Source organism: Heterodontus francisci, chromosome 37, assembly GCF_036365525.1.
Source record: "Heterodontus francisci isolate sHetFra1 chromosome 37, sHetFra1.hap1, whole genome shotgun sequence".
Classification (NCBI taxonomy): Eukaryota; Metazoa; Chordata; class Chondrichthyes; order Heterodontiformes; family Heterodontidae; genus Heterodontus; species Heterodontus francisci.
In genome coordinates, this window is record NC_090407.1 from 41,029,330 (window position 1) to 41,056,107 (window position 26,778).

Sequence of the window (26,778 nt, forward strand, 5' to 3'; positions counted from 1 at the left end):
GACAATTCAGGACACCATGCTTCAGGAAAGATGTAAAGGCCTTACAAAAGGTCTACCAGAATCTCTCAAGGGATGAGGGCCTTTAGTTATGAGGAGAGGCTTGAAAAATTAGGACTGTTCTCCTTGGAACAGAGAAGGTTAAGAAGTAACCTAATAGAGGTCTTCAAGGTGATGACAGGTAGAGAGTAGAGAAAAACTGTTCCCTTGATGAGTGGGTCAATAACCAGAGATCATAGATTTAAAATCATTAGCAAAAGATCCAGACGGAAGATGGAGAATTTTTCTTTCTACTCAATTGTTAGGATCTGGAATGCTCTACCTGAAAAGGTGATGAAAGCTGATTCTATAAATAATTCTAAAGGGAGTTGGACAGGTACTTGAGGATGCGGAAGTCCCAGGGTTACAGATAAAATGTGAGGGTATGAGTTGAAATACAACAGCTCTTTCAAAGCGACAGAACAGGCACAACAGCCGAATGGCCATCTCCTGTACTGTAAGGTTCTGTGATTCTAAAATTAACCAGCTGGACAGTTGGCCAGTGTCCAGCATACATCCACAGTGCTCCTTTGTCACTGACCTCAGTTTTACCTGCAGTGATCCACTGTTGGGAGTAGAACTCCAATCTGTGACATGTTCCAGTATTTCAAAGTATGGACCAGCACTTACAGCTTTGATGTGTTTTATTTTAAATTTCCCTTTTACACAGTACCTGAAAAAGGTTGAATTATTTAGTTAATTATTATTATTGTGACACTTGGAAGACTTAATTGGATGTCTCACCTTTGTCATTGACTGAAGCTAGATTGTAGACGTCTTTGCAAAAGATCTATGTTCAAATAGGAAAGAGTCCAAATAAGCTGGGATAGAAGATTTTATTGTTTATTTTGAGATACAGCGCTGAAACAGGCCCTTTGGCCCACAGAGTCTGCGCCAACCAACAACCCATTTTATACTAATCCTACATTAACCCCATATTCCCTACCACATCCCCACCATTCTCCGACCACCCACCTACACTCGGGGCAATTTACATTGGCCAATTTACCTATCAACCTGCAAGTCTTTGGCTGTGGGAGGAAACCGGAGCACCCGGTGGAAACCCACCCGGACACAGGGAGAACTTGCAAACTCTGCACAGGCAGTACCCAGAACTGAACCCAGGTCGCTGGAGTTGAGGCTGTGGTGCTAACCACTGCGCCACTGTGCCACCTGTTTCGGTTGAGGGTTTCTTGCCCAAAGGAAGCATCACTTTGCTTTGGCTTTTCAGAATTAAATCAATCTGCCCACCCAATTACAAAATAAAAACATTCTGATGTAATTTTTGAAGTTCATAAAGTGTGAAATTAGAGCAAGTTTCTTCTGTCATGTTTAAACAGAGTCTGCATTTTTTGCATTGTTTTCAACTTTTCACTTTGGAAAAATAGTCTCTGTCAATTGTTACGATGGCATAAGATATTTCAGTAAACATATTCCTTAGTCAGTGAGATTCAGTCTGTCGTACTGGGAAGACACTCATGGCCGGTTTCTGGCTCGGCACTCCCAGCAGTGAGCCTCGCCCACCAAGAGTACATACCTGAAATGCTGACAACCCACACACAATTTTTCAACCATTACCTTAAAAGTTTGGAACATCACATGCAATCATTTAAATTAATGGCTGGATGCATGCAATGTGTTTGCAAACTTCCAATTAAGTATTTCAATGGTCAAAGCTCCCCTCTGACAGCACAAGGTCTGAAAATTGCCCTCATTTGTCCCTTATAATTGTAAGTTACTCCTCCATAAAGGATAATAGCTTGGTATTTTGAGTATTAAATATTCTCCTCAACTAATTGTTTCAAAAATATGATGCAAAACCCCCTTACTTTTCAGGAAGTAATTAAGTCCACTGCTGAATTTCCTTTCTCTGGTCACATGCATTCCAAGTTTCAGTCACACACCTGGTAGCTGCTTTGATGGTTTGTATTACAGGTGTGTCCTGGAATGCGATAAAAACTGAAATGGCAGATATCTGAGAAGGAAAGTATTAACTAATCTGATGTTTTCAATAATCTTTGAACAGTTATACAGGTGGGGCAGTATCTTCTGAAAGTACTCTCTTGTACCTTTTTTTTATTGTCTGCTTCTAACTGCTGTTTTGCACACCTGTTTAATTTTATCTTGAGGTGAAGGATGTATGTTGCAAAGTGATCTTTAAATTGACCACACACATAGGAAGTCTTACTGCATACTAACTAGGAAAGCGGAGTCTCAAATTGAAAGGTAGACAGAGTTGTACATGGAAAGTATATATGTTAACTATCTTCGAATTTTATTACTTTATTTCACCTTGTCATTACCATATAGAAAGGTTTAGGTCAGAACAATCAAAATTGTAAGAATCCATTATTAAAAATTGTACGTTTCTCAATCCTATTCAAAGTACAAAATATGACGAGATAATTACGTGAGGTAAAATTCCAATGCTTCCAGAGTAAGGGTCCAAGAAATGTATAATTTCCACTTTGTCCCAGGATCTGTAGGTGAAACTCCTTTTTCTGCTACCCAGAAAATATCTGAAACTAGGAAGGCTTTTGATCAAAATCACATCACTGTTTTAGTAAATAAACTGAATAAACTGTAAAAAGTTTAATAATTAACAAATCTTTTCAACAGGGGACTTATGCACATCTGAAACTGAAAGAAGGCTCGTGTCTGTTGAAACGTGGCATAGACTAAAGGCTTATTTCCCAAAATCACCCGAGTTCCCACATTATCATTCGCCTTGTGTACAGTGTCAGGTAATCGCAATACTTGATCTAAAGAAAAATAAACTTCAGCCTAATTATTATAAGTGGTATTGGTTTGTTTCTTGCATAGCAAGATAGATACTTCCTTGGAAGAGGACAACAAAATTCATCAATCATATTTGACAGCAAGTCAGAAATGGAAAAATTTTCTCTCTACCCTATTAAACATTTTCATACCATAAAGACATGTCCTCCTCATTTTTCTAGAGAAAAGCACCCCAGCATGTTCCATCACTCCTGATAGACATAACCGCTCAGTTCTTCTATCATTTTTGCAAATGTATTTGTACCTTCTCCAGTGCCTCTATATCCTTTTTATATTATGGAGACCAGAACTGTGCACAGTACTCCAAGTGTGGTCTAACCAAGGTTCTATACAAATTTAATGCACCATCTCTGATTTTAAATTCTATCCCTCCAGTGATGAAGCTCAGTGTTTTGGCTGCTTTTTTTTAAATGGCCTTATTAACCTGTGTAGCTACTTTGTGATTTGTATTCCTAGATTCCTTTGCTCATCTATCTCATTCAGACTCTTATTTTCCAAGGGGTATGTGGTTTCCTTATTGTTTTGACCAAAATGCACCACCTCGCTTACCTATATTGAAATAAGTTTGCCATTTACAGGCTTATTCTGCAAGTTTATTAATATCGTCTTTTATTGTTTTGCAATTTTTCTCTATTAACTATACCGCCCCCACCTTAATTTTGTGTCATTGTAAACACCCCTTCAGTGGCCTTCAGGAACAGTGCGTTCTACATCTTCTCAAACTGCTTATGTGAGAACTTTTTTTTCCTGGATCTGCCTTTGATGAGTTTAGTTCTAATTTAAGATTATTTTCCCTTGTTCTGTATTTCGCTACTAGAGGGAAGAATCTTTACTTAGCTAACATGTCACCCTGTAACCTCCTCTCTAAACAATATTATATAATTTTACCTCCTCTTTTATCATAGCGAGTTATAGAATCATCCTATAGCTAAATATTTTATATAAGTGCTGCTATGGTCACTTTTTCTTCACTAATTGCTCTGTTTGTTGCAGGATATGAAGTGTAATTAAAGGATGCAGTTTTTAATCTTTTGGAATTAGTTGTGTGGCAGTGAGCTGCATATAGTTCCAGACCATACAATCATAGAATTTTAGAGTAGGAGTCCATTCAGCCCATGGTGCCTGTGCTGGCTTTTTGAAAGGGCTATCCAGTTAGTCCGAATCGCCTGCTGTTTTCCCATAGCTCTGGAAATGTTTCCTTTTTAAGTATATATCTAATTCCCTTTTGAAGTTAGTGTTAAATCTCCTTCCAGCACCCTTTCAGGCAATGCATTGCAGATCACTGTAACCTGCCACATAGAAAACATTTATCCTCCTCTCCCTCCTGGTTATTTTTCTTTTTCTCTTAAATCTATGTCCTCTGGATACCCGCCCCTTCTGCCACTGGAAACAGTTTTTCCTCACTTACTCTTGCAAGATCCTTCATAATTTTGAACACCTGTATGAAATCTCCCCTTAACCTTCTCTGCTGCAAACAGAACAAACCCAGCTTCTCTGGTTTCACCACATAATTGAAGCCCCTCGTCCATGGTACCATTTTAGTAAATCTCCTCTGCACCCTGTCCAAGGCCTTGACATTGTTCCTTAAGTGTGGTGTCCAGAATTGGACACAGTACTCCAGCTGAAGCATAATCAGTGGTTTATAAAAGGTTTAGCATGACTTCCTACGTCTAACTGCAAGCTTTTTATTTTGTGGAGAAGGTATTAGAAAAGGAGGGTGAAGAGAATGAGACTCTGAGCAAGATGATGGCAAATGAGCAGAAATCAGCACTTCTGTGTCTTTTTCAAGATAAAAACAGACCGCTGCTAATCAAATGGCCTGAGGTGAGTGGGCTTGACGAGATGTTCCTATTTGTTATTAACTATACATTCAGGAAAACAAGCATAAATTATCTATTTCTGTTTCTACTGAATCTGGCATGTGAAAAATTGATATATAACTTAATTGTGCAACTGCAATTATTTGCTTACCTGTGGGAGAAATGATTCATGTTAAATAGGTAACTTTTTCCATGCAACAGAAGTTGGCTGTTGGAAGCATGTAAAACATGGTCTAGAGGTGCATGCTAGGCTATTTTACATGTTAAATACTTGAATTTATAGAGCACCTCATCACTGTAATCTCTGCCAGTGTTTCACCAAAATTAGTTTAGAAATGCAGAAAGTAGCGCTGTCGTTGCCATTTTGCATTTGCAATGTCCCACCAACAACATTGGGATGAATGACCAGTTTATCTGCCATGATTGCATGGGTTGAGGAAGGAATTTTGAACTTCTTGCACTTCAAATAGTGCTGTTTCACCCTTTGACGTTCACCTGCGCTTAGATTAGCATCATCCACAGGATGTCCCTGCCCACAGTGCAGTACTCTAAGAGCACTGCATTTGGGTGGGTGGAATTTCGTCGCTGTTTTCAACACACTAGCAGTGTATAAATGGCACAGGAAAATAAAGTTGTTTCTGCCCATTTTCTGCCATTAAAGTGATTCCCTGAGTTCCGTCACACTGTTTTTAAAACCTTCCCATAATCCACCCGCAGATTCCCTACTGGCCTCGTTTGCATCTGTCAAAGTGAACCAGGTGTAGCAGCTGAGAATTTCCTGGGCTTTCACTGCTAATACACTCTTGGTAAGTTAGACTGAAATATATGAGCTGCAGCAGGTGTTGGATCACCTGATTGAGGTGGAAGTGCAGAGTATGTGTGCCCAAAGATTCTGGAGCATTTGAACACCAATTTCTAAAGAGTGTTTTTAGGCTTTTTGTTTGCAAATACCTGTACTTGCTTTTCACAGGGCCAGCCACCAGACAACTTTCAGACCCCACAGTTGGCACTCAGGACTTGCCAGGAGTAGCTATGGCATTCCCTGTTGGCCATTATTTTTATTATGGAGGAGGAGCTCACATTGGTGCTGAGGAGAATTTGGAGCCATTTTCAACCATGAAGCAGTAGAGCATCTTGAGACCTGCTACAGAAAGAACTCAAGCAACACTCATCTGCATGTGTAACTCTGTTGCTATGACAGTGACCACTGTGCACACTCCCCATGCCCACCCCCACCCCTCCCCAACTCCCAAAGCTCAGGGTCATTTCAGGCTGCTATGAGGATTGATCTAATATCAGCCAGGGTGCAGCAATTGTGTAATTGTTGAGTCACTGCTGCCCTTTGTAGGAGAGAGGGGCAGTTCATCACCTTTTTGACATTACAGCAGGGCAGCTGCGAGGTAAGACTATAGTTTGATGAGTGACCATAAGTGCAAGCACCACAATGAGGCACATGCCTCAATGAGACTGAGAGGACCGTTGAGGTGTTAGTGATCTCACTGCCTAACAGGTCAGGATGGGAGATGAGATCTGAAATACTTGGAGCCTGTTCTGTCCTTCACGACTTCACAGTTCAGGAAGGGCTTTGACCAGTTTGACGAGAAGACTCTTCAGTTGAATGCAGGACTACATGGAGTAGATGGTCATGGTGAGTGCTCTCACAGGAGTCCTCCATGACTGTTGCAAGTGCCATCAAAACACAGATCATCTCTGCGCATTCTCTTCCATAACACAGTCCATCTTCACTATCACAGTCTGACCACCATCTCCCCACTTTCAAAGCAAGGGACATTCTCTCAAATCACTCGTCATCCTACAACATGAACCTTTCTTTTAGCCCTCACTGCCCCTGCATAATATTGCTTTAATTGTCACCTGAATAATTAGTTATCACCAAATGTTTTAATTATTTTCTGTATGATTGTAGCCTCCATGAATAACAAAGCTCCTTGCCATTGCGTAATCTATTTTCATACATTACGAAGTACCCACAATTGTCCTACTGCTTCCTAATGTTGTGCTTCCCACACATGCCTGTCACCTTTTCTTCTAAGTGGCACAAAGGCTCAGATTTGTGAGAAGTGATTGGTTCTGCATGTGGTACAAAAGGATCTTGGGGCTGAGGTGCTGTATCTCCATGTCAGCTTGATATCATCTCCCAAGTTCCGCTTGGGTGGCCAGTATCGTAATGGGGCAAGACCAAAGACCTGACATTTGTTGCTGTCGTTAGTCATGTTAATGGAGAAAGGATTATAGAATTATGCAAGGAGAGTTGGATTAGCCACAGTGCAAGATGCCAAGTTTACCAGAGTGAATTGTGAAAAATTATCGTGCTGTAAAAGGGTGGAGTGTCCTAGTGCCAAAGATAGGTAAGTAAGAAAAGGCAGAGGTGTCCCTAGTAGTTGTCTGCTCTATGGAGGATGTGTAACCGTTTGTAGTACCGTCCTGTGGGTGAGAGAGTTGGCACAATTGACATTTCAGAGTGGCTTGGTGGCACCCACACGTCTTTCACCTGCCTTTACTCCCTTCCAGAAGAGCTTTTACATCTGAATGAGTGAAATTCAGCGACGTTCTTCTCTGACTAGGTGCTGTGCCCAGCTGCTGCCTTGCTGATGTTGTCAAACTTCTCAAAATTATTGATAAGACATAGCGTGAAGTTATTTCAGTGAAATGAGAGTCCACCACTGTTCTTGGCTGGTTGTCTTCTGGTCTGCTGCTGAAGTGCACAGGCTGAACAGTGTTTTTAAAGGCTGCAATGTGAGTTTCCATCCAGTTTAGCAACTTGCACTTATTTTGCTCAGATTTTGACAAAGTCTACTGCAATGGATGTGCAAATGAGCAGACCCAGGAAACCTGTGCATAACTCCCTCTACAGGCCATTGGTGGGTGGAGCACTTTGTTAAAGGTGCAACATTGGTATAATTGACTTCACGGAAATTCCATTTCCCCCCTGCTCATCCATCCCCCCCTCCTCCCTGCCCTGTTGCATTTAAAATGTGATTTAGGGCTCAAACTCTCATCTTTTTTAATCTAGAGGTGAGAGTGCTACATCTGCACCCTGCATCTTAACATGGAAAGGAAAATCCAGGAAGAATGTTTCCTGTCCCCTCTGTTGTTCTTCCTCCTCCTTCCTTCTCCTTGGGGCCCCTGCCCCAAATCTTACTTCTGAAAAAATCTTATAAATGTACTAACTTTGCTGCTTGACTTTGTTTCTGTATTGGTATCCAACTTAATGTGAAAAGCCATCTTTCACCTTAGTGGAGTTTCTGGAGAGTGCACCCAAGATCTGTCATTGGATCAGCTTCTGGTATGTGAGGAAACTCAAAGTGGATCTCTGTGGGAGGGAGGGATTATAGAGAGGGAATGCTTCATACTAAAGCCCTATCCCAATCTCATTCTCTTGCCTTGAATGAGGAAGACTTCATTCTCTCCTATCTTTCCCCTCAGGTGGACGTAAAAGATCCATGCATTATTCGAAGAAGAGCAGGGGCATTCTTCATGGTATACTGGCCAATGTTTATCCCTCGAGCAACATAAAGCAGATTATCTGGTCATTCTCCCATTATTGTTTGTGGGGCATTGTTGTGGGCAAATTGTCTGCTGCATTTACTACATTGCAATGGTGACGGCACTTCTGAAGTATTTCACTGGCTATAAAACACTTTGGGATGTCCTAGGTTGTGAAAGGCGCTATATAAATACTAGTCTTTCCTTCAAGCAAATGGTGTATTCGAATAATTGATTATGTAGATGAAAATCTCCAGCAAGCTGTTCAATAGATGCACAGTAATCTGGGAAATGTTAGTCCTTTTCCAGATACTATGGATGAGATTTTAATTTACACAAAACTCATTCACTTGCACAAGACTAAAATCTGAGAGGTGGTTTTCCCTGGCTGGGGAATCTAGAACACAGGAGCACAGCCTCAGGTTGATCATTTAGGACTGAGATGAGGACAGATTTCTTCACTCATAAGGTTGTGAATCTTTGGAATTCTCTACCCCAGAGGGTTGCGGATGCTCTATCGTTGAGTATATTTAAGACTGAGATCAATAGATTTTTGTTTTCTCAGAATCAAGGGATATGGAGAGCAGGCAGGCAAGCAGAGTTGAGGTAGAAGATCAGCCATGGTCATGTTGAATGGCATAGCTCGCTTGAAGGGCCGAATAGTAAACTGCTGTTCTTATGATGTCAGCAAATGCAAGGTGTATAATTGGTTGACATAAAATGGAGCTCATCACTTGATATAAGTCTCAGACTTGTGAAGAATGGTAATGAAAGTTGGACTGGTTCTGTTGGAGCAGAAAGGATTTTTGAGGTGACTTGATTTGAACTTTTGAAAATTACTGAGAGAATTGAAAAGGCTGATCCAGGCACATTGCTCATGGTGGTATAGGATTCAAATATCAGGGAGCACCAAATTCAGAATACGAGTCTGGTAGCACTTGCTTTGAACAAAGGATGTTAATAAATTACCTGGTGTCAAGAAAACATGATGTGCCAAATGAGAAATATTAATTCATCAGTTGGAAACTTACATTAAACTTTTAATGGGAAAAAATCCTATAGTTAACTTTTTAAAAACTGGCAGCTGAGATAGCCCCTGCAATTTGCATCTGAACCACCTTTTCACATTTCAAGGCCTCCAACAGGAGACAGAAGTTTGAGGACCTTGGGCCCAGAACAATGGCTTGCTCTAGATTGAATTACCTAAGACTGCTTCATTAGCATGGCATTCAAGGCGATCCTGACACATTGACTTTGAAAGAGCAAACCCTTCAAAGTGTAAACATTGGCATCCTGGGGCATGTGGAGCCAATTCCATACCTTGAATCTCATTAGAAGGTTCCAAAGAATACACTGAGGCAGTCTTGTGACCGTCTGTCCATCTATGTGAAAGCTGGGTGTTTCCTTGAACAAAGAGACCAGCAGTAACTGAGACTGCAGTAGCAGCGAGGCTGTGTGCCTTCCTCTTTCTCTCTTCAGAAAACATTGTTTGAAAACCTTCTGCGACTGTGGACCCTCCAAGCCTACAGATTGCTACAGAGACCCAGGGGAAGAGAGCCACTTACAAGACTGCCTCCAAGAAAACTCTGAGCCAAGCGGGCCAGCCACAAAGCGCACTTTGACCAGCCAAAGAATTCAAGAATACAACTTCAACTGGAAGATCACCCAATCATCCAACCTCTCAGACTTTTTTTTTTATTCTGGACTCTAATCCAATCACAAAATCTACTTTTCATTCTGTAATCTGTTTGTGTGTGTGAGATTCTTGTGTGAATGTGTGTGTGAATGCGTAGCTTTTGCTTTAGATCAGCTTTAGATTGTTAAGTATAATAAATTCACCTGTTGTTTAAACTCAAGAAAACGTGTCCAATTGGTTCTTTCACGATCACATTAAAGGTAAAAGGTAAAACATTCACTGAGCTGGTAAGCACAACCAATGTTTAAAAAAGGAATAAACTCTGTTGCGGTCAAATGAGAGGAAGGGCAGGAGGGTAACTGTGCCCCTCCTCACCTGACCGTAATACTGGGCTGTTTATTAAATGTGATTGAGGCAACTAGATGTGTTTCTGGAGAGTCGTTTGGTGGGATCATGGTAATTAGTGAGAGGCGGATAAATGTAGCTGATACTATTCTAGGGGAGGCGGTGGCATAGTGCTAATGTCACTAGGCTAGTAACCCAGTGCCCCAGGCGAATGCTCTGGGGACATGGGTTTGAATCCCATCACAGCAGATGGTGAAATTTGAATTCAATTAATAAATCTGGAATTCAAATCTTGTCTAATGGTGACCATGCAACCATTGTCGATTGTTGTAAAAACCCATCTGGTTCACTAATGTGCATTAGGGAAGGAAATCTGCTGCCCCTACCTGGTTTGGTCTACATGTGATTCCAGTCTTAACTGCCCTCTGAAATGGCCTAACAAGCCACTCCATTCAAGGGCAATTAGGGATGGGCAATAAATGCTGGCCTAGGATTCTAGGATTTAGCAGTGTTGTGAAGGGGACGCCCGGGGTTTGACATAAATAGTGAGGGTAGAATGTGGTGTTTGGCTCACTGATGGATTGTTACAAATGTAACACACAAATAGGGACAGGAAAAGCAGTGGAAAGGGCTGATGGCAAATTGCTGGTTCCCAGGCTGCCAAATATTATTCTGTTGGCAGTTTGGTACACAAGAGCATCCTGCAGAGACTTAACTCTGATTTTATTCTCTTGTGAAGAAACACTGGACTCTGCTTGGCACCACCCACTATGGCAAAGTGATTTTAAATGTTTATAATATGGAGAACTGATAAAACACTGTGTTCAACTAGGGTAACAGCAAGCTTTCAAGGAACAACAGAGATGTTGACTATAACGTTGATTAGTTGCTGTGTATTACAAAAGAAAATTATTTTTAAAATTGTAACATTTTTAGGAACGCGATGACTAAAAGTTTTTATTGAAATGAGCGTAATTTCCCGTGGGACAGAATTTACTTGAAAACTGCTTTGACTGATTGACTGACTTAGTTCCATAATCATGTAGGCTTTGATTTACAGTTCCTTAATATGTTTTCCAGGAGACTGATGTTCTGTACGTTGTTTCCCAGTTTTTTGTCGAAGAATGGAAAAAGTTTATCAGGTGACATTTTGTTTTATTTTTGTATAATTTCTGCTGTGTTATTTAATTATACTTTGCTGTTCCAACGAATCACCTGAGATTTTAAACTGCTGTGCGTATTTTTGGGGAGTGGGTAGGGAAAGAATTATAGTTACTTTTCGAGTATAATTTGTACTTGGGCCTTACTTTGCAAATGGTTTTCTCATTCATCAATTCCACATACAAACAGCAAAATCTGCTGGAATGCTGCCTCCGTCGAAGAATTAAGTCACACAGGAGAAATAGAAGCACCACTTCATCCCAGGCCTTGCTGTATATTGGGCTTTGTTCTTGGATTGCACCTTAGTACATTTTCCTCTATTATCAGCAACACTAATAAGTTGTCCAACTACTTGTAGTTAAATTATTTTTTTGCCGTTTTCTTTTTGTAAATCTTTTTAACTTTTACATGCTGTTCTAAAGTGTTCAACTTTAGCAGTCATTGCTGCAGCCTTCTGATTTTAGAATGCATTTTATTCCAAGTATTTTTGGTCAATAAACGTTTCCCCAGTCTGTTTATCGATGCTAGCGGCCACTGCTGGGCATGATCTCGGCGTAACTGCCAGGATTGTGGCCCGGGTGTACCTCGAATTGCTCATAGTGTTCTAAATATGGTCTCGAAGATTTACAGATTACCTTCAAATAAGTTGCTTCAACTGAACCTCAAATGCTGCATCTCCATCCTTAATCAGATTTGTTGGCTTAATATTGATTTTTGATCATTTGGCAAGGCTCAATTTTTTTTTCCAAAAGCCTGAAATTAAACTTCAGTGGCGCAGTGGTTAGCACCGCAGCCTCTCAACTCCAGTGACCCGGGTTCGATTCTGGGTACTGCCTGTGCTGAGTTTGCAAGTTCTCCCTGTGACCGCGTGGGTTTTCGCCTGGTGCTCCGGTTTCCTCCCACAGCCAAAGACTTGCAGGTTGATCGGTAAATTGGCCATTGTAAATTGCCCCTAGTATAGGTAGGTGGTAGGGGATTTGAGGGAAGGTGGGAATGTGGTAGGAATATGGGATTAATGTAGGATTAGTATAAATGGGTAGTTGATGGTCGGCACAGACTCGGTTGGCTGAAGGGCCTGTTTCAGTGCTGTATCTCTAAATAAATAAAATAAATAAATGAATTGAATTCTATCAATTGTTGATCCTTGCAACATTAATTCCACACCGCAACCTCTCGAGTCCTCCAAGGATCTATCCTTCTATTTCTCATAAAATGCTACCCCTTGGCAATATCATTCAAAAATGTATCAGGTTCCACATGTACGTTGAAGACACAGCTTTATCTCTCCACCACTTCTCTTGATCCCTCCACTGACTCTGACTTGTCACGTTGCTTGTCTGAAACCCAATATTGGATGAGCAGAAATTTCCTTCAACTAAATATTGGGAAAACTGAAGCTCTTGTCTTAGGCTCCTGCTGCAAACTTCATTCCCTGACAACTGTTTCCATCCCTGTCAACTATCTGAAGCTGAGGCAAACTGCACGCACATTTGGTGTTGTGTTCGACCATGAGATGAGCTTCTGACCACATATCCACTCCATCGTCTCGTCTGCCTACTTCCATCCTTGTAACATTGCCTGACTCCCACTCTACCTCATCCATACTTGCGCTACCTCTGGACTTAACTGTTCCAGTGCTCTCCTGGCCAGCCTCCCATCTTTCACTCCTACATATAAACTTTGGCTTATCCAAAACTCTGCTGTCTGTACCTTAACCAAATTTTTTTCGCCCATTATCTCTGAGCTTGTTGCCATCTGCATTTTCTCCCAGTCTGACAGTGCCTCAATTTTAAAATCCTCATCTTTGTTTTCCAATCCTTCTATGGCCTCGCCCCTCCCTATCCCTCTCACCTCCTCCAGCCCTACAAGCCTTCAAGATCTCTGCATCCCTCCACTTCCGGCCTCTTGTGCATCTTCAATTTTAATCGCTCCATCACTGTGCTGTCAGCTGCCTAGGCCCCAGGCTCTGGAATTCCCTGCCTAAACTTCGCCGTCTCTACCTCTCCTTTTAAGATGCTTCTTAAAACCTATGTCTTCAACCAAGCTTTTGGTCAAACTCCTTCTGTGGCTGTCAAAAATATTTTTAGTGATAGCAATTTTGTTAAGCACCTTGGGGCGTTTTGTTACATTAAAGGTGTTATATAAATTCAAGTTGTTGCTGCCCACCAATTTAGTGATCTAATCCAAGAATCTCACTAGGTTTGTGAGCAACATTGTCGTATGCAGAGGATTTGTTTAATTGCACAGGTTCTTTAATTTTTTTGCGAGACTGTGCACAAGCAATAACTTGAAGGGGCAGACTTCCTGCCTGGGAACTTTTGGGTTACTGCACAACTTAGAGGGAACATTCTGAGGCATCGCCAGTTTCTTCTAAAAGCATATTGACATATACTTGAGGCTCCAAACTCTATTGATAAACAGTAGTATTAATAAAATACTGGTGCATTTCCATACTTTGGATGTTAAACTGATTGGCCTGTACTTCCCAGAATAATGCTATTTCATTTTCTACTTAAACATAGTACAATCCACATGATTGTATTCTTTCACTGTTTTGATCAAGGAAGGAATATTTAAACTGATTCAGATTCATGGAAGGGCAACATCATGCATACTTCCAGGGTAGCTATAAAGACTAACCTGTTTGCTAACACAAAGCATATCTTCATAGTTCGAGGTGACAGCGTTCCTCTGTTGCAAACTGGATTCCAAATTAAATCCCAGACTTTCTTGACTCCATTTTATGTGGTGCTTTGGTATAATTTATTTGATTGTGGACTTATAATGGAAGCATTATTATTAAAATGACATGCCATGGATGTATTGTCTTTTTTTTTGATGGTAGTTCACTTCCACATACAAAGCTTCACCTTAATTGCCTCTGTGTAACTCTGTACACTGGAAAGTTTCCTTTTTTGTGTGTTCAATTCCTCACCACATCAATGAGGAATCCTTTCTGCCACTTCTTTTCCAAAGAACTAGATTACAGTTCCGGAACATGCCCCTATACGCGGCACGGGTAGAGAAGGTCTGTGTGACCAATAAGGCACCAAAGCGTTAATGGGACAGTGCTGTTATTTCCATTTGGATGATGGACATTTCATTTGTATGTGGAGGTTGAGCTACCCTCAAAGAATGAGGAAGACAATATTTATGGTAAGCAGCCTTAACACTTTGAATAAGTTCCCATACATGTTAATTAATATGCAACCACATTTGCAAACAAATTCAGTTGTTCACTATAACACTGTGAACGTAAATCACCTAGTGTTTCCACAGTCCTTTCATTGTTTATTAAGTTCCATTAAGGCTGGTGTAAATTGTTTTATGGTGGGGCAACTAGTAAATAATTAGTCCAGTAAATCAGTGAAAACATACACTAAACATTCATTGGAGTGCTGCAGTTAAATGCTGCAAGTGGATTTATATAATGGCAGTAATTGATTATTCCAGTGTAGTAGTGTGTGGACCAGCATTATTTTTGCTCCTTCCTTTTTCCTGTCTTGCATTAATGACCCATTATATTAGGCAAAATGGTTAATCATGTGCTTTATAAAATTCTCTCTCAAATTGATTCGTATGTTACAACACAGACTAGTTTGGGAAAAATATTAGTCTTAAGCACAAGGAGTAATTACATTTATTATTAAGCTAAAATGCCAACATTGAAAATAACAAATGCTGAAATTGACATTACCCCCGCACCTGCACCCATCCACCCACCCCCCCTCCCCCCACCCTTTCCCTGCAGGAGTAGGGAGGGGTAGAGGGATAAACACCACATTTGTATAGTTCATGGGAACTGCAAAATAACATGTAAATAAGAAATTGTTCTGTGCACTGTTGGCTTTGTTTGCTTCGACCTGAGTCTGGCATGATGGACATTTTTGAAGGATGATGACTTGGTTGTGGGATAAGAAGGTCAACTCAAAATCTAATAGAATGTTATGGTTGAATACCATCAAGCTTAATCTTGGGCAACATCAAGGGAATGTTGATGGAGTTTGTGCCAAAGGTACATGCTGTTGGTGAGAGCTGAGCAGAATGGCTTCAGCTTTGCCAATGTTGAGTTGTAACAAAGTTATGGCTCAGCTAGACTGATAAGTGGCTAGTGCAGCAACAGACCTGGCATCAATGGTGATGCTTCATAGGTAGAACAGAGTGCCATCAAAACCAAATCAATACATGCAAAATCAAAACAGTCTTTTAGATGAGGTGCAGAACCAAGGCAGGCAAAGTCACTTCGGGGTGCAGTCTCAATGTAGGTCTTAAAATAATATCTCCATTTTAATAATCTAATTCAGAGGGGAAATGGTCTCACTCAGAGCAGATAGTTGTTATTCATTGCCTAATGACTCTATGTAGAGTGTGTTACATTGCTGTAAATCCCTCCCCTGTGCATTCATTTGGTTTTGTTTGCTGAAGGAAGCCAACGAAATGCAGTCCTGTATCATCTGTGGGCAACAATGCACTTCTCTGTCCGCATGGAGGTCTTATGTTTACAGCAGAGTCGATGACCAAAGAGGATTCAAAACAGTGAGTCTTATTCCATTGTTTTAATAACACGTGCCTACATTTAATCCCTTTTTAAGCAGCTCATTAAGTTATAATTCTAATACATTTAAATATTATTTTCTTAGTCAATGTATTTCATTGAAATGAGGGTAATGAGTAATACCTCCTCACTGATTTGAATCTCCAAATGCAAAAAGAATACTACTGCCATCAGGTGGAGGAGAATCTGAAAAAGGCTGAAATACAGGGATGAGAAATTTCCGACATTGGGGTTTCGGAAATCAGCCATTGGCTTCTTCCTTTCTGACCTTGAGACCCAAAAGACCGACTTGAAAAAAAAATCAGAACTGTCAGTTAAGCTGACAGTTGCTGAGAACGAGAACTGACAGCAGTGATTGGAGGAGCAGCAGGTGCGGGAAAGACAGAGCTGCTCCTCCAATCACAGATTCTCTCTCTCCTAGGCTCGGCTGCTGCAGCTTGTCCAATTACAGCTGAGACCTGGAGAAGTAAATCAGCAGCTGGCCACAGAGACAGAAACAATGGTTGGTCAGCTCAGGAGTGGGAGGGTGGGACCTGTTGGAGCAGTGAGGTCCTCGAGAAGCAGCAAATAGGAGATGGAGGTTAGGAGGAGCATCGAGGAGGGCAAGGAGCATCGAAGATGTCGATCAAGGAGGGCGAGGAGCATCGAGGAAGGAGAGGATCGAGCGCATTACCGATTGGCTTGATATGCATTGGACTGGAAACTTGTACGGTATTCAACCAATGGCTCTTGATTTATTTCAGCTACTCTCTGCACTTGTGAAGGAAAATGTGTACCATGGCAAGCCAGAGGAAAGATATTGTTGATCGTGAAGGAGATAAGAAACTTAGGAAGGAGGTCGTAAAGGAATTAAAGAATATCTGGCGCTGGGGCTGGCTGGAAGCAAAAGTTGATGGCTTATTACTTGCCGACTTCTTTCGCAAGATTTGGTTAGAAGTACACTACAGTGCACGGGGAAATAGCTCACTTATGAAGCACACTGAGTGCGAAGCACCTTGAATATGAAGCTCCATAAGACGAATTATCACAGGTAAGTCTCAAGAAATTGTATTCTGAGTACAGTGCAGTTTTATTCATTACGTACGCAAAATTGTACGAAATTGCCATCACTCAAGCACTTTGCTTCAAAAGTGCACAATATTGCATTTGGAACCAAGATGGTACTATTATAATTTTACAGCTGGCATACTGAAAAATCCCAGCCAAACAACTATGAAGGATCAACCATATGGCCTACATCCATCCTTCAAGGCTGCTACTGCTACAAGAAGTACCTGGGCATTGCCATCAGTTTCCGCACCTACACAAAGCCATCTGTACCGATCAAAGATCAGAGGACAAATTTTGAAGCCATGCTTCTCGGTTTTCTTGCTGAGGACAGCCTGCCTTTTACCATGGCACCAAAGGTCATTGCTCTTGCAAAAGAGTTTTCTAAAGATCAGAAGGCATCAAGCAAACTTTCAGTAGATTACACATCAGCTTCATATAAAATGAGGTTTGGCATTGGGAGATTCTTCCAAGAAAAGTTAGTTGGAAGAATACTTGAAGATAAGTTTCTTCTGTCTGAGCATTAATGAAGTCGTCAGTGTTTTTGGAATTCTAGCTAGCTACTTTTCATCAGAACTAGGAAAGGTTCACTGTCTGGATTCCGTAGGAATTATTTGCATCAACACTGAATCCTTGTTTGAAAAGCGAGCTGAAACATTTGACAAACATAAACTACCATAGAATAATTTGCTGTCTATCTAGATTGACTCCTGCTCTGTGATGAGGGGCTCAAAAAATGGTTTGAAAGTGTGCATTCGCAGAGAAAAAGCACGCACATTTGCTGAATGTAGATAGGGATTCATGTCACCACGTTCACGGTGCATGTAAGAAGCTCTGCAAACCCTTTGATTTTTATGTTGAATGACTGCTACATGATCTCTTTCGTGACTTCAAGTGGTTAACAGACCCGCATGACTTCTTCAGCCAACGGTGCTTGATGTCGCTATGGATACTTATGTGTATGCTGGATGCTTACACCATCTTTTACCATGCATTTCTGAATGAAGTAGATAGGTTTCTGTACATTGACTTATGTGAAAGAATCCATCATAAATGTCCCGACAGCCAGGAATCCAAAGCTGAGATTTTGCAGGTGAAAGGAGAACAACGCAAAAAGAATATAACTTCAGAAGGAAAACAGTGCAAAGCAAGAATCTCACAAAGTGTTTCACAGAAGCAAGTACATGCTACTAACCCTACATTTCTATGCTAGTGTACTTCCTATGCTAACGGAGTATACACTTCTCTTTCAGAGTAAAATTCCAATGATTCACAAGCTGAATGATGAGCAGGTCAACCTAGTCAGGAGGTCCTTGGCATGTTTTCCGAAGCCAGCTGTAATTAATGGAGCCAAAACCAGCAAACAACTCACAGAACTGGATGTAAAGCAGGCAAGAACATCCTTGCCCTACAGAATATGTTAGTTGGTCAGGCTGCAGAGAATATAATTGCAAATCAAGATCTGATCCAGTTATCAAAAAGTTTCAGCAAGAGGCAAAACAAGCATTTATAGACACTGCTGCATGCATTCTGAAGAAGCTTCCCATTGACAACAAATTACGGAGGCGCATGTCCACATTGGACCCTCTTGCTGTTGGACGTAGTGTCAGTATGAGGTGCATTAAATCCTTGCCAACACTTGTCACTAATGTGCTCACTGTGGAAGAACTTCAGTCTGGAGGTTAGACAATTCCATACAGACAAACCATTGTTCCCAAACAAAAAGGAAGGAAGGTTAGACTTATGGTGGAATGAAGTACACAAGGGGGCAAGTACAACACTCTCTGCAGACTTGTCTTTGCTTTGATGAGTTGATTCCATGGACCTATGGTTGAAGGTTCTTTCAGCATTGTGGCTAATATCATTGACTCAGGGACTATCCAGATGAATGTTAGCACATGCAGTGCCATCCAAGCTCTGAAATATGCACTGAGAGCAGAGGATAAATCAAGTTTGGAATACTTTGCAAGAAGACACAAGACTCGTCATCCTGTCACTGGCACGTTGGTGAAAGGTATGCAAGCGGCTCACACGAAACATGCTGAGGAGAAACATCAAGGGAGAAAAGAAAAAGAGGAACAGAGGCTAGAAATCTCACACCAGAAACTGGCCACAAAATGCTCTGCCAAAGTAGTTATGATGGTTGCTGCTAAGAAAGCTAGAAAGGCCCATGTTACAGCTCTGTATTTATCAGCTAAAAAAAAAGGTAACCAGTCAATTTGCAATGTTTGTAAAACTTGAGGACAGATTTGTGTTCAAAGCAGCGAATACTTCACATTGTGTGCTGCTGTGAAGAAAACCTGTATAAAAACTTTTTAAAACTGGCTGAGCGGAAGAGCTGAAGGAGCAGAGTATAGATAGGCATTATGGTCGGCATGGACGCGGTGGGCCGAAGGGCCTGTTTCTATGCTGTATGACTCTAAGAAAGTATATTCACTAGTCAAGCTCATAGCTAGAAAGAAATATGTAAACCCAGGAATAGATATCAAGGATAAAAACAGAGACTTGTTATATGGTGAAGACAAGATCAGGTTAACATGGGAAAATTACTGCAGGAAACTTTTTGAAGAAGAACCAGAAAAGATAAACAACAAAGATTGGAAGTTAAAGAAGAATAGGACCTGAGGTACTGAAAGATGAGATAAGAAAATCTATAAAGAACATCAAGTGGAAAGGGAGGACAAGATCAAATACCAATGGAAGCACTAAAAGTGGGAGGTGAAATAGTAGATGCAATGAAAGACATTATTGATGATATATGGACAACAGGTGAATGGTCACAGTGCCCAAGATAGCAGGCACACAGGACTGTCCAAAACATCGTACACTAGGTCTCATCAGTCATGCATCTAAAATACTGCTTGACATCATTAGGTAGTGGCACCCCCCTGTGTGAACAGAGAAGTGGCAGAGGAGCAGTTTGGCTTAATTCCAGGAAAGGGTACAGCTCACGCTATGCTCAGAAATCTCATGGAGAAATGTGAAAACAAGCAGGAAGCTCAGCTTCGGCTCATGTTCATAGACTATACCAAAGCTTTTGACACTGTCCAGCATGATGCTCTGTGGAAGGCATTTTTAGACTTTGGTGTAACCCAGACATCCTGCGTGGCTAACATGACGGCTATACAAAAATGCTTCACGAGTGGTCAGAGTTGGTGATGAGCATACAAACCAAATCAATTTTGAGAAGGGAGTCAAGCAGGGGTGTCTTCTGTCACCCGTGCTGTGAGAGAGAAGGTAATGAGGATGGTGCAGGAAGAGAGTTACCAGAGAGATGTGGCTGCATCATAGGAGGTCCTAGCATATGGAATCTCAGGTATGCTGACGACACCACACTCATAGCCAGAACAAAGGAAGAGCTAGAAGCTATGGTAGGCCGAGTCAAAAGACACAGTGAGTCTTTTGGACTGAACATAAATGAGGCAAAATCCAACTTTATGACTCAAAATGGCAATGATAAAATCAAGATTAGAAGCACCGAGATACAAGCAGTGGACAAATTCAAGCACCTTAGCTCGATGATAAACACCAAAGTTATGTCCAAAAATGAAATCCAGGTTAGATTAGCTACAGCAGGAGGTGTGACCAGTGACTTATGTAGCATCTGGAAGTCCAAAAGCATCAGCATGAAGTTGGAAAAATGTCTAGTACAGTCACTAGTGTGGAGTGTTGCACTCTATGGATGCAAGAGTTGGACTATGAAGAAAGAGGATGAGAGAATAACAGTTTATGAAATATGGGTTTGGCAGAGGATGTTCAGAATCAGCTGGATGGACAGAAAGACAAATGAGTGGGTTAGATCAAAATTAGAAGTTCAGGAATCAAAAGGATTTGAGTGCAGTTAGAAAAAGATGGTCAGGTACAGACATCGGAAAGATCCAACAGCTTTGTCTTGACAAATGAAGGAGAAATTGAGGGAAAAAAACAAGAGCAAGAGGAAAAATCGGATGGGTGGATAGCGTTGAGATGTGGACTGAGGGATGCTTGAAAAAGGCCAAAGAAGCAGCAAGATGATGCCAAAGGCCCCACTAAAGTTATGGTGAAGACAAACAAATGAGCACAGATTTACGAATAAGATTTCACAGTCATGTTTTGGTGTTAAAATTTACTTCATTCATAGTTACATGATGTACTAACTATTAAATGCTGAAATGTTGGAATGCTGAGGCCACTTTGGTGATTTTATACAAATACATTGGTCTACCGTCTTGATGGTAATCGAAAGTAAACAAAGGGAAAATTAATGCTTCTACACATTTGAAATAGCCTGGAAACATATGCATTCATTACAGATCATTAACAGTGCTGTAATTACATGATTTCTTGTCAAAAAAAATTTCAGACATTTTTGTCTTTGGTCACTAATTTTCAGACCTTTTGTTCTTCGGCCGCTCTCACCCCTGGAAATACAACAGGAAAAAAGTTATGCTTCAATTGTGTAGAGCCTTGGTCAGACCCCATCTGAAGTACTATGTTCAGTTTTGGGCACCACACCTCAGCAAGAATCTACTGACCTTTAGTGAGAGAGCAGCGCAGATTCACAGAATGATACCGGGATTTGATGTTGTTAGGACAAGTTGCATGATCTTGGCTTGTATTTCCTTGACTTTAGAAGATTAGGGGGTTCTCTGAGGTGCTTAAAATGTTGAAAGAACTTGATAGGTTAGGTACAGAGAAATTATTTTCTCTGGTAGGAGGGTCAAGAACAAGGGGACATAATCAAATCAGAGCTCAGCTGTTCAGGAGCAAAATCAGAAGCATTTTTTCCAACCAAAGGGTAGTAGAAACCTGAAACCCTTCCTCCAAAGACTGTGGATGCTGGAGGACAGTTGGAGCTTTTTAGACAGATTTCTATTGGCTATAGGGGACCAAGGATTTGAAGCAAAGGCTGGTCAATGGAGTTGAGCTATAGATCAGCCATGATCTAATTGAATGCTGGAACAGGCTCGAAGGGCTGAATAGCCTAGTCCTCTTCCTTGATTTCTCGAACTCTGGAGATATTCATCCACTCCAGCTATATCTCAGTCTATCCATTGTTCTCTTTGAAATGTCTTAAAGCTGTATTTCGTTCATTTAAGGTTAGCAGTTTTTCATACCAGTTTACAAATCAAAATGTTTGTTGTGTTGCAAAGAACTGGAAGCCTGCCTCTAATGAGGCTATTATGCCTTGGATATTCAACCTGCAATGCATATTGCTAAAGGCGTACTGAACCTGGTAACATGCACTGATGGCAGTTGTATTTGCATGTGGCAGCTGAACTTCTCTCAAAAAAATGAGGAGCATTCTACCTGCAGCAAGAAGTTCATTACTTTGGTGCAGATAGTTCTGGCTACTCTATATAATTTTATGGGGAAAAGTGACTTAAATGAATTCAAAGAATAACATTGGAGAAGACTGAACAAAAATATTCTGTCCAAAAGTCTAATTTTTTTTGAGGTGACACACTAGTGCAGTATTATCCCTGCACTCTCGTAAGATTTTGTGTATTGGTAGTTTTGTTGTTTGAATTCAACATTCTTTCAAAATTCAATAACCTGTATCTTCCTTTGCACAGTGTAGCTCTTATATGGCCAAATGAATGGGAAATCATCCACAAATTATTTGTTGTTGATAATACGATTAAAGTTATCCGATTGATGAACACTGGAGAGCCTGGCACTGTACAACTGGAATATAGCACTAGTCCCGGTAAGCAGATTTTCCAGCATGAGTGTTGTGTTGGAGTAGTCTTTTTAATTTGATTGATTTACATTAATTTCTAACTTCAGAGGTCTGCTGCTTTCTCTTTTGCCCAGCTCTGTGAAGAATTTTCAAACATGCAGTTAGTCTGATCACTCCCCTCATCATAATTGCACTTCTTGTAGCCACACTGTTCTCACTCATGTCTAAACCCTGTGGTACAAGTGAAGCTTTTGCTCGTGTTCCAACATGAGTTGCAGCACACAGCAGGGTGTCAACATATCAAGTTCAGCTCTGCTTTCTGCAGAGTAAGATTTGCACAAATCCGAAATACAGTCTTTCTCACACTTACAGGTGCCTAATCAGCTACAACCTGTTAACTATGTGGAATTTGGAACTAATATTATTCCAGGAAAAAACATAACCAGCTTTTCACAATGCAGCTATGTATATTTTCATATGTGATATTCCCACATACTAGGTTCATTGCATTGTAACCAATAAATAAAATCAAGTTGGTCAGACTCTGTCTTTTCAGCTTAACGAAGCAGCAATCTAATCATCCTTGGTTACATGCAGGTTGAATATTGCTGCTGCTATTAAACAAGCTACTGAAGCACCGTTGTAAATTATCTTGTGTTGCCACAATATTTTAAACAGCTAATTTTTGTTTCGTGCTTTCTATTAAAAGATTATATAACAATACCATGTGGAGTCCAATAGTGGCATACAATAGAACACTAATTTGACAAATGCTAATGAATGTGAAAGCAATCAAGAAATAAGTCAACCTAGACTTGCAAATTTGACTCTGCAGAGCCTGTTTTTTGGGTGCTGAAGGTCCTACTAATGTCCCTTTTGGCTGGCAGGAAACGTATGCACATATCTCAATAAAAGTGCCTCCCCATGAAATTGGGAAATGACAAAACTTGTTGCGCCAAAACAGGCATAAGGATCTTTGCATATTCAAATAAGGGGCCTAACGTTTGTTTAAGGCCCCCATTTCAAGATGGGCTTGACCGGAGGCAGCCAGTGCCAGCAGTAAAGCCAGATCTCTGGATCACCTGTTACTAACAAGGTAAGTTGAAATGCATTTATCTGAATGTGGTTCTGGAAGAAGCAAGAGCGCTCCTTCTGACCCCACATTTAAAGAAAGTGGGCCTAAATCAGGTTGCATTTTGTTTTGGTTTTGCTGAGACTGCATAACCATTGGAAAAAGCTGTAAACCAAGGATGGGTGTGGACAGATGGTAGGAGCAGCAAAACAGATATGACTGGAAAAGACCATTGGAGTCCATGAAGCTTCACCTCCCCTGCTCTTGATACAAAAGCCCAAGTGTATTTTGTAAAGCTAAAAGCCACAAATTTTTTCTTTGCTTACTAACGTGTAGATCTTTGTGGAGAGTGTCGGGAGGGCTTGCTCTGTCAACAACAACGCGATTTAAGAGAGTATACACAGGCCACTATCTATATCCGTAAAGTGGTGGAGAGTATAAAGGTAAGACTTTATTAATTATATTCCTACGAAGCTATTAAATCACAATTTCTTTGTAAATTGCAGTCTGTGGTCATTTATGTATGTATTGCTCCTATGCTGGTTCAGCTGTGGCTAACAAGAAAAGTTTTTTTAAAAAAAGATTGTATTAGATTAAAAGGAAGAGGCTTATAATGTTGCCAAAAAGAGTAGTAAGCCTGAGGATTGGGAGGATTTTAGAATTTAGCAAAGGATATCCAGGAAATTGATAGAGGAAAAAGAATATAAGAGTAAACTAGCAAGAGACACAAAAACAAATTGCAAAGGCCTCTTTCTATAGGCATGTAAAAAAACAAGAGATTAGCAAAAGTAAATGCGGCCCCTATCAAGGCAGAGACTGGGGAAATTATAAGGAAATGGTAGAGAGATTAAACAAATACTTTATATCTATCTTTACAGTACAAATACTCTTCTGGAAGTAGTGGGAAACCAAGGATCTAGTGAGAATGAGGAATTTCAAGAAATTGACATTGATAAAGTCATAGTACTGGAGAGATTAATGGAGTTTAAAGCTGACATCCCCTGGACCTGATGGCCTACATCCTAAGGTTTTGAAACGGGTGCATACAGAGATAGTGGATGCTTTGGTTTTGATCTTCCAGAATGGTTCTTGTGGTTTGGAAGGTGGTAAAGGTAACCCTGCTATTCAAGAAAGGAGGGAGAGAGTAAACACTGAATTATAGGCCACTAAGCCTGATATCAATAGTAGGGAAAATGCTTGAATCCGTTATCAGGGATACGCTAACAGGGCAATTAAATCTTATGATTTGGCAGAGTCAACAAGTTTTTTATGAAAGGGAAATCGTGCTTGATAAATCTTAGTTTTTTGACAGTGTAACTAGCAGGGTAGCTAAGGGAGGTAATAAAAACAAGAAATGCTGGGAATACTCAGCAGGTCTGGCAGCATCTTTGGAGAGAGAAGCAGAGTTAACGTTTCAGGTCAGTAACCCGTCATGAGAACTGGCAAATTTTAGAAATGTAAAAGTTTGTAAACCAGTAAAGCGGGGCTGGGGCAAGAGATAACAAAGGAGAAGGTGTGAATAGGCCAAGGTCACAGAATAGCTGACCAGAAGGTCGTGGAGCAAAGGCAAACAATATGTTACAAAAACAAGAAATGCTGGAAATCTGAAACAAAAACAAGAAATGCTGGAGTCACTCAGCAGGTCTGGCAGCATCTGTGGAAAGAGAAGCAGAGTTAACGTTTCGGGTCAGTGACCCTTCTTCGGAACTGACAAATATTAGAAAAGTCACAGATTATAAACAAGTGAGGTGGGGGTGGGGCAAGAGATAACAAAGGAGAAGGTGCAGATTGGACCAGGCCACATAGCTGACCAAAAGGTCACGGAGCAAAGGCAAACAATATGTTAATGGTGTGTTGAAAGACAAAGCATTAGTACAGATAGGGTGTTAACGGACTGAGTGCGGCTGTTCAATGGGCGACGCAGTGGTTAGCACCGCAGCCTCACAGCTCCAGCGACCCGGGTTCAATTCTGGGTACTGCCTGTGTGGAGTTTGCAAGTTCTCCCTGTGTCTGCGTGGGTTTCCTCCCACATGCCAAAGACTTGCAGGTTGATAGGTTAATTGGCCATTGTAAATTGCCCCTAGTATAGGTAGGTGGTAGGGAAATATGGGGACAGGTGGGGATGTGGTAGGAATATGGGATTAGTGTAGTATAAATGGGTGGTTGATGGTCGGCACAGACTCGGTGGGCCGGTTTCAGTGCTGTATCTCTAAACTAAACTATCTGTACTAATGCTTTGTCTTTCAACACACCGTTAACATATTGTTTGCCTTTGCTCCACGACCTTCTGGTCAGCTGTTCTGTGACCTTGTCCTATTCACACCTTCACCTTTGTTATCTCTTGCCCCACCCCCGCTTTACTTGCTTATAACCTTTCACATTTCTAAAATTTGCCAGTTCTCATGACGGGTCACTGACCTGAAACGTTAACTCTGCTTCTCTCTCCACATATGCTGCCAGACCTGCTGAGTATTTCCAGCATTTCTTGTTTTTATTTCAGATTTCCAGCATCCGCAGTATTTTACTTTTATTTTAGCTAAGGGAGGAATCAGTGAATGTAGAATATTTGGATTTTCATAAGGCATTCAATAGGTGCCACACAAAAGGCTATTACACAAATGTTGTTTTCATTCATGGGATGTGAGCATTGCTGGCAAGACTGGCGTTAGTTGCCCATCCCTAATTGCCCTTGACAAAGTGGTGGTGAGTCACCACCTTGAATCTCTGAAGTCCATGTGCTGTAGGTACACCCACAATGCTGTTAGGAATGGAATTCCAGGATTTTGATCCAGCGACCGGTGAAGGAATGGCGATGCAGGATGGTGTGTGGCCTGGAGTGGAACTTGCAGGTGGTGGTGGTGTTCCCATGTGCCTGCTGCCCTTGTCCTTCTAGGTGGGAGAGGTCGAGGGTTTGGAAGATGCTAAGACTCATGGGATTGGGGGTGATATATTACCATGGATTGAGGACTGTTAAATGAACAGAATGCAGGAATAAATGTCATTTTCAGGTTGCAGACTGTAAATTGCACGACTGCCAGGATCAATGCTTAGGCGTCAGCTATCTACAATCTATTTAAATGAGAGGACAGAGTGTAATGTATCCAAGCTTGCTGATGATACAAAGCTAGGTGGGAGAGT

The 26,778-nt window shown here is 41.0% G+C and overlaps 1 protein-coding gene across 1 annotated transcript in view; it reads left to right on the plus strand.

Moving 5' to 3' along the window:
* Positions 1-2,649: 2,649 nt before the first annotated feature.
* LOC137352268 (ubiquitin carboxyl-terminal hydrolase 48-like) overlaps positions 2,650-26,778 on the plus strand; it is a 43,058-nt gene continuing 18,929 nt past the window's right edge. The window contains exons 1-6 of the mRNA XM_068017560.1: positions 2,650-2,780; positions 4,537-4,659; positions 11,224-11,285; positions 15,730-15,840; positions 22,462-22,595; positions 23,977-24,083. Of these exons, the coding sequence (XP_067873661.1) occupies positions 4,579-4,659; positions 11,224-11,285; positions 15,730-15,840; positions 22,462-22,595; positions 23,977-24,083 (495 nt within the window). The 5' untranslated portion in view covers positions 2,650-2,780; positions 4,537-4,578. The remainder of the gene's footprint in view (positions 2,781-4,536; positions 4,660-11,223; positions 11,286-15,729; positions 15,841-22,461; positions 22,596-23,976; positions 24,084-26,778) is intronic.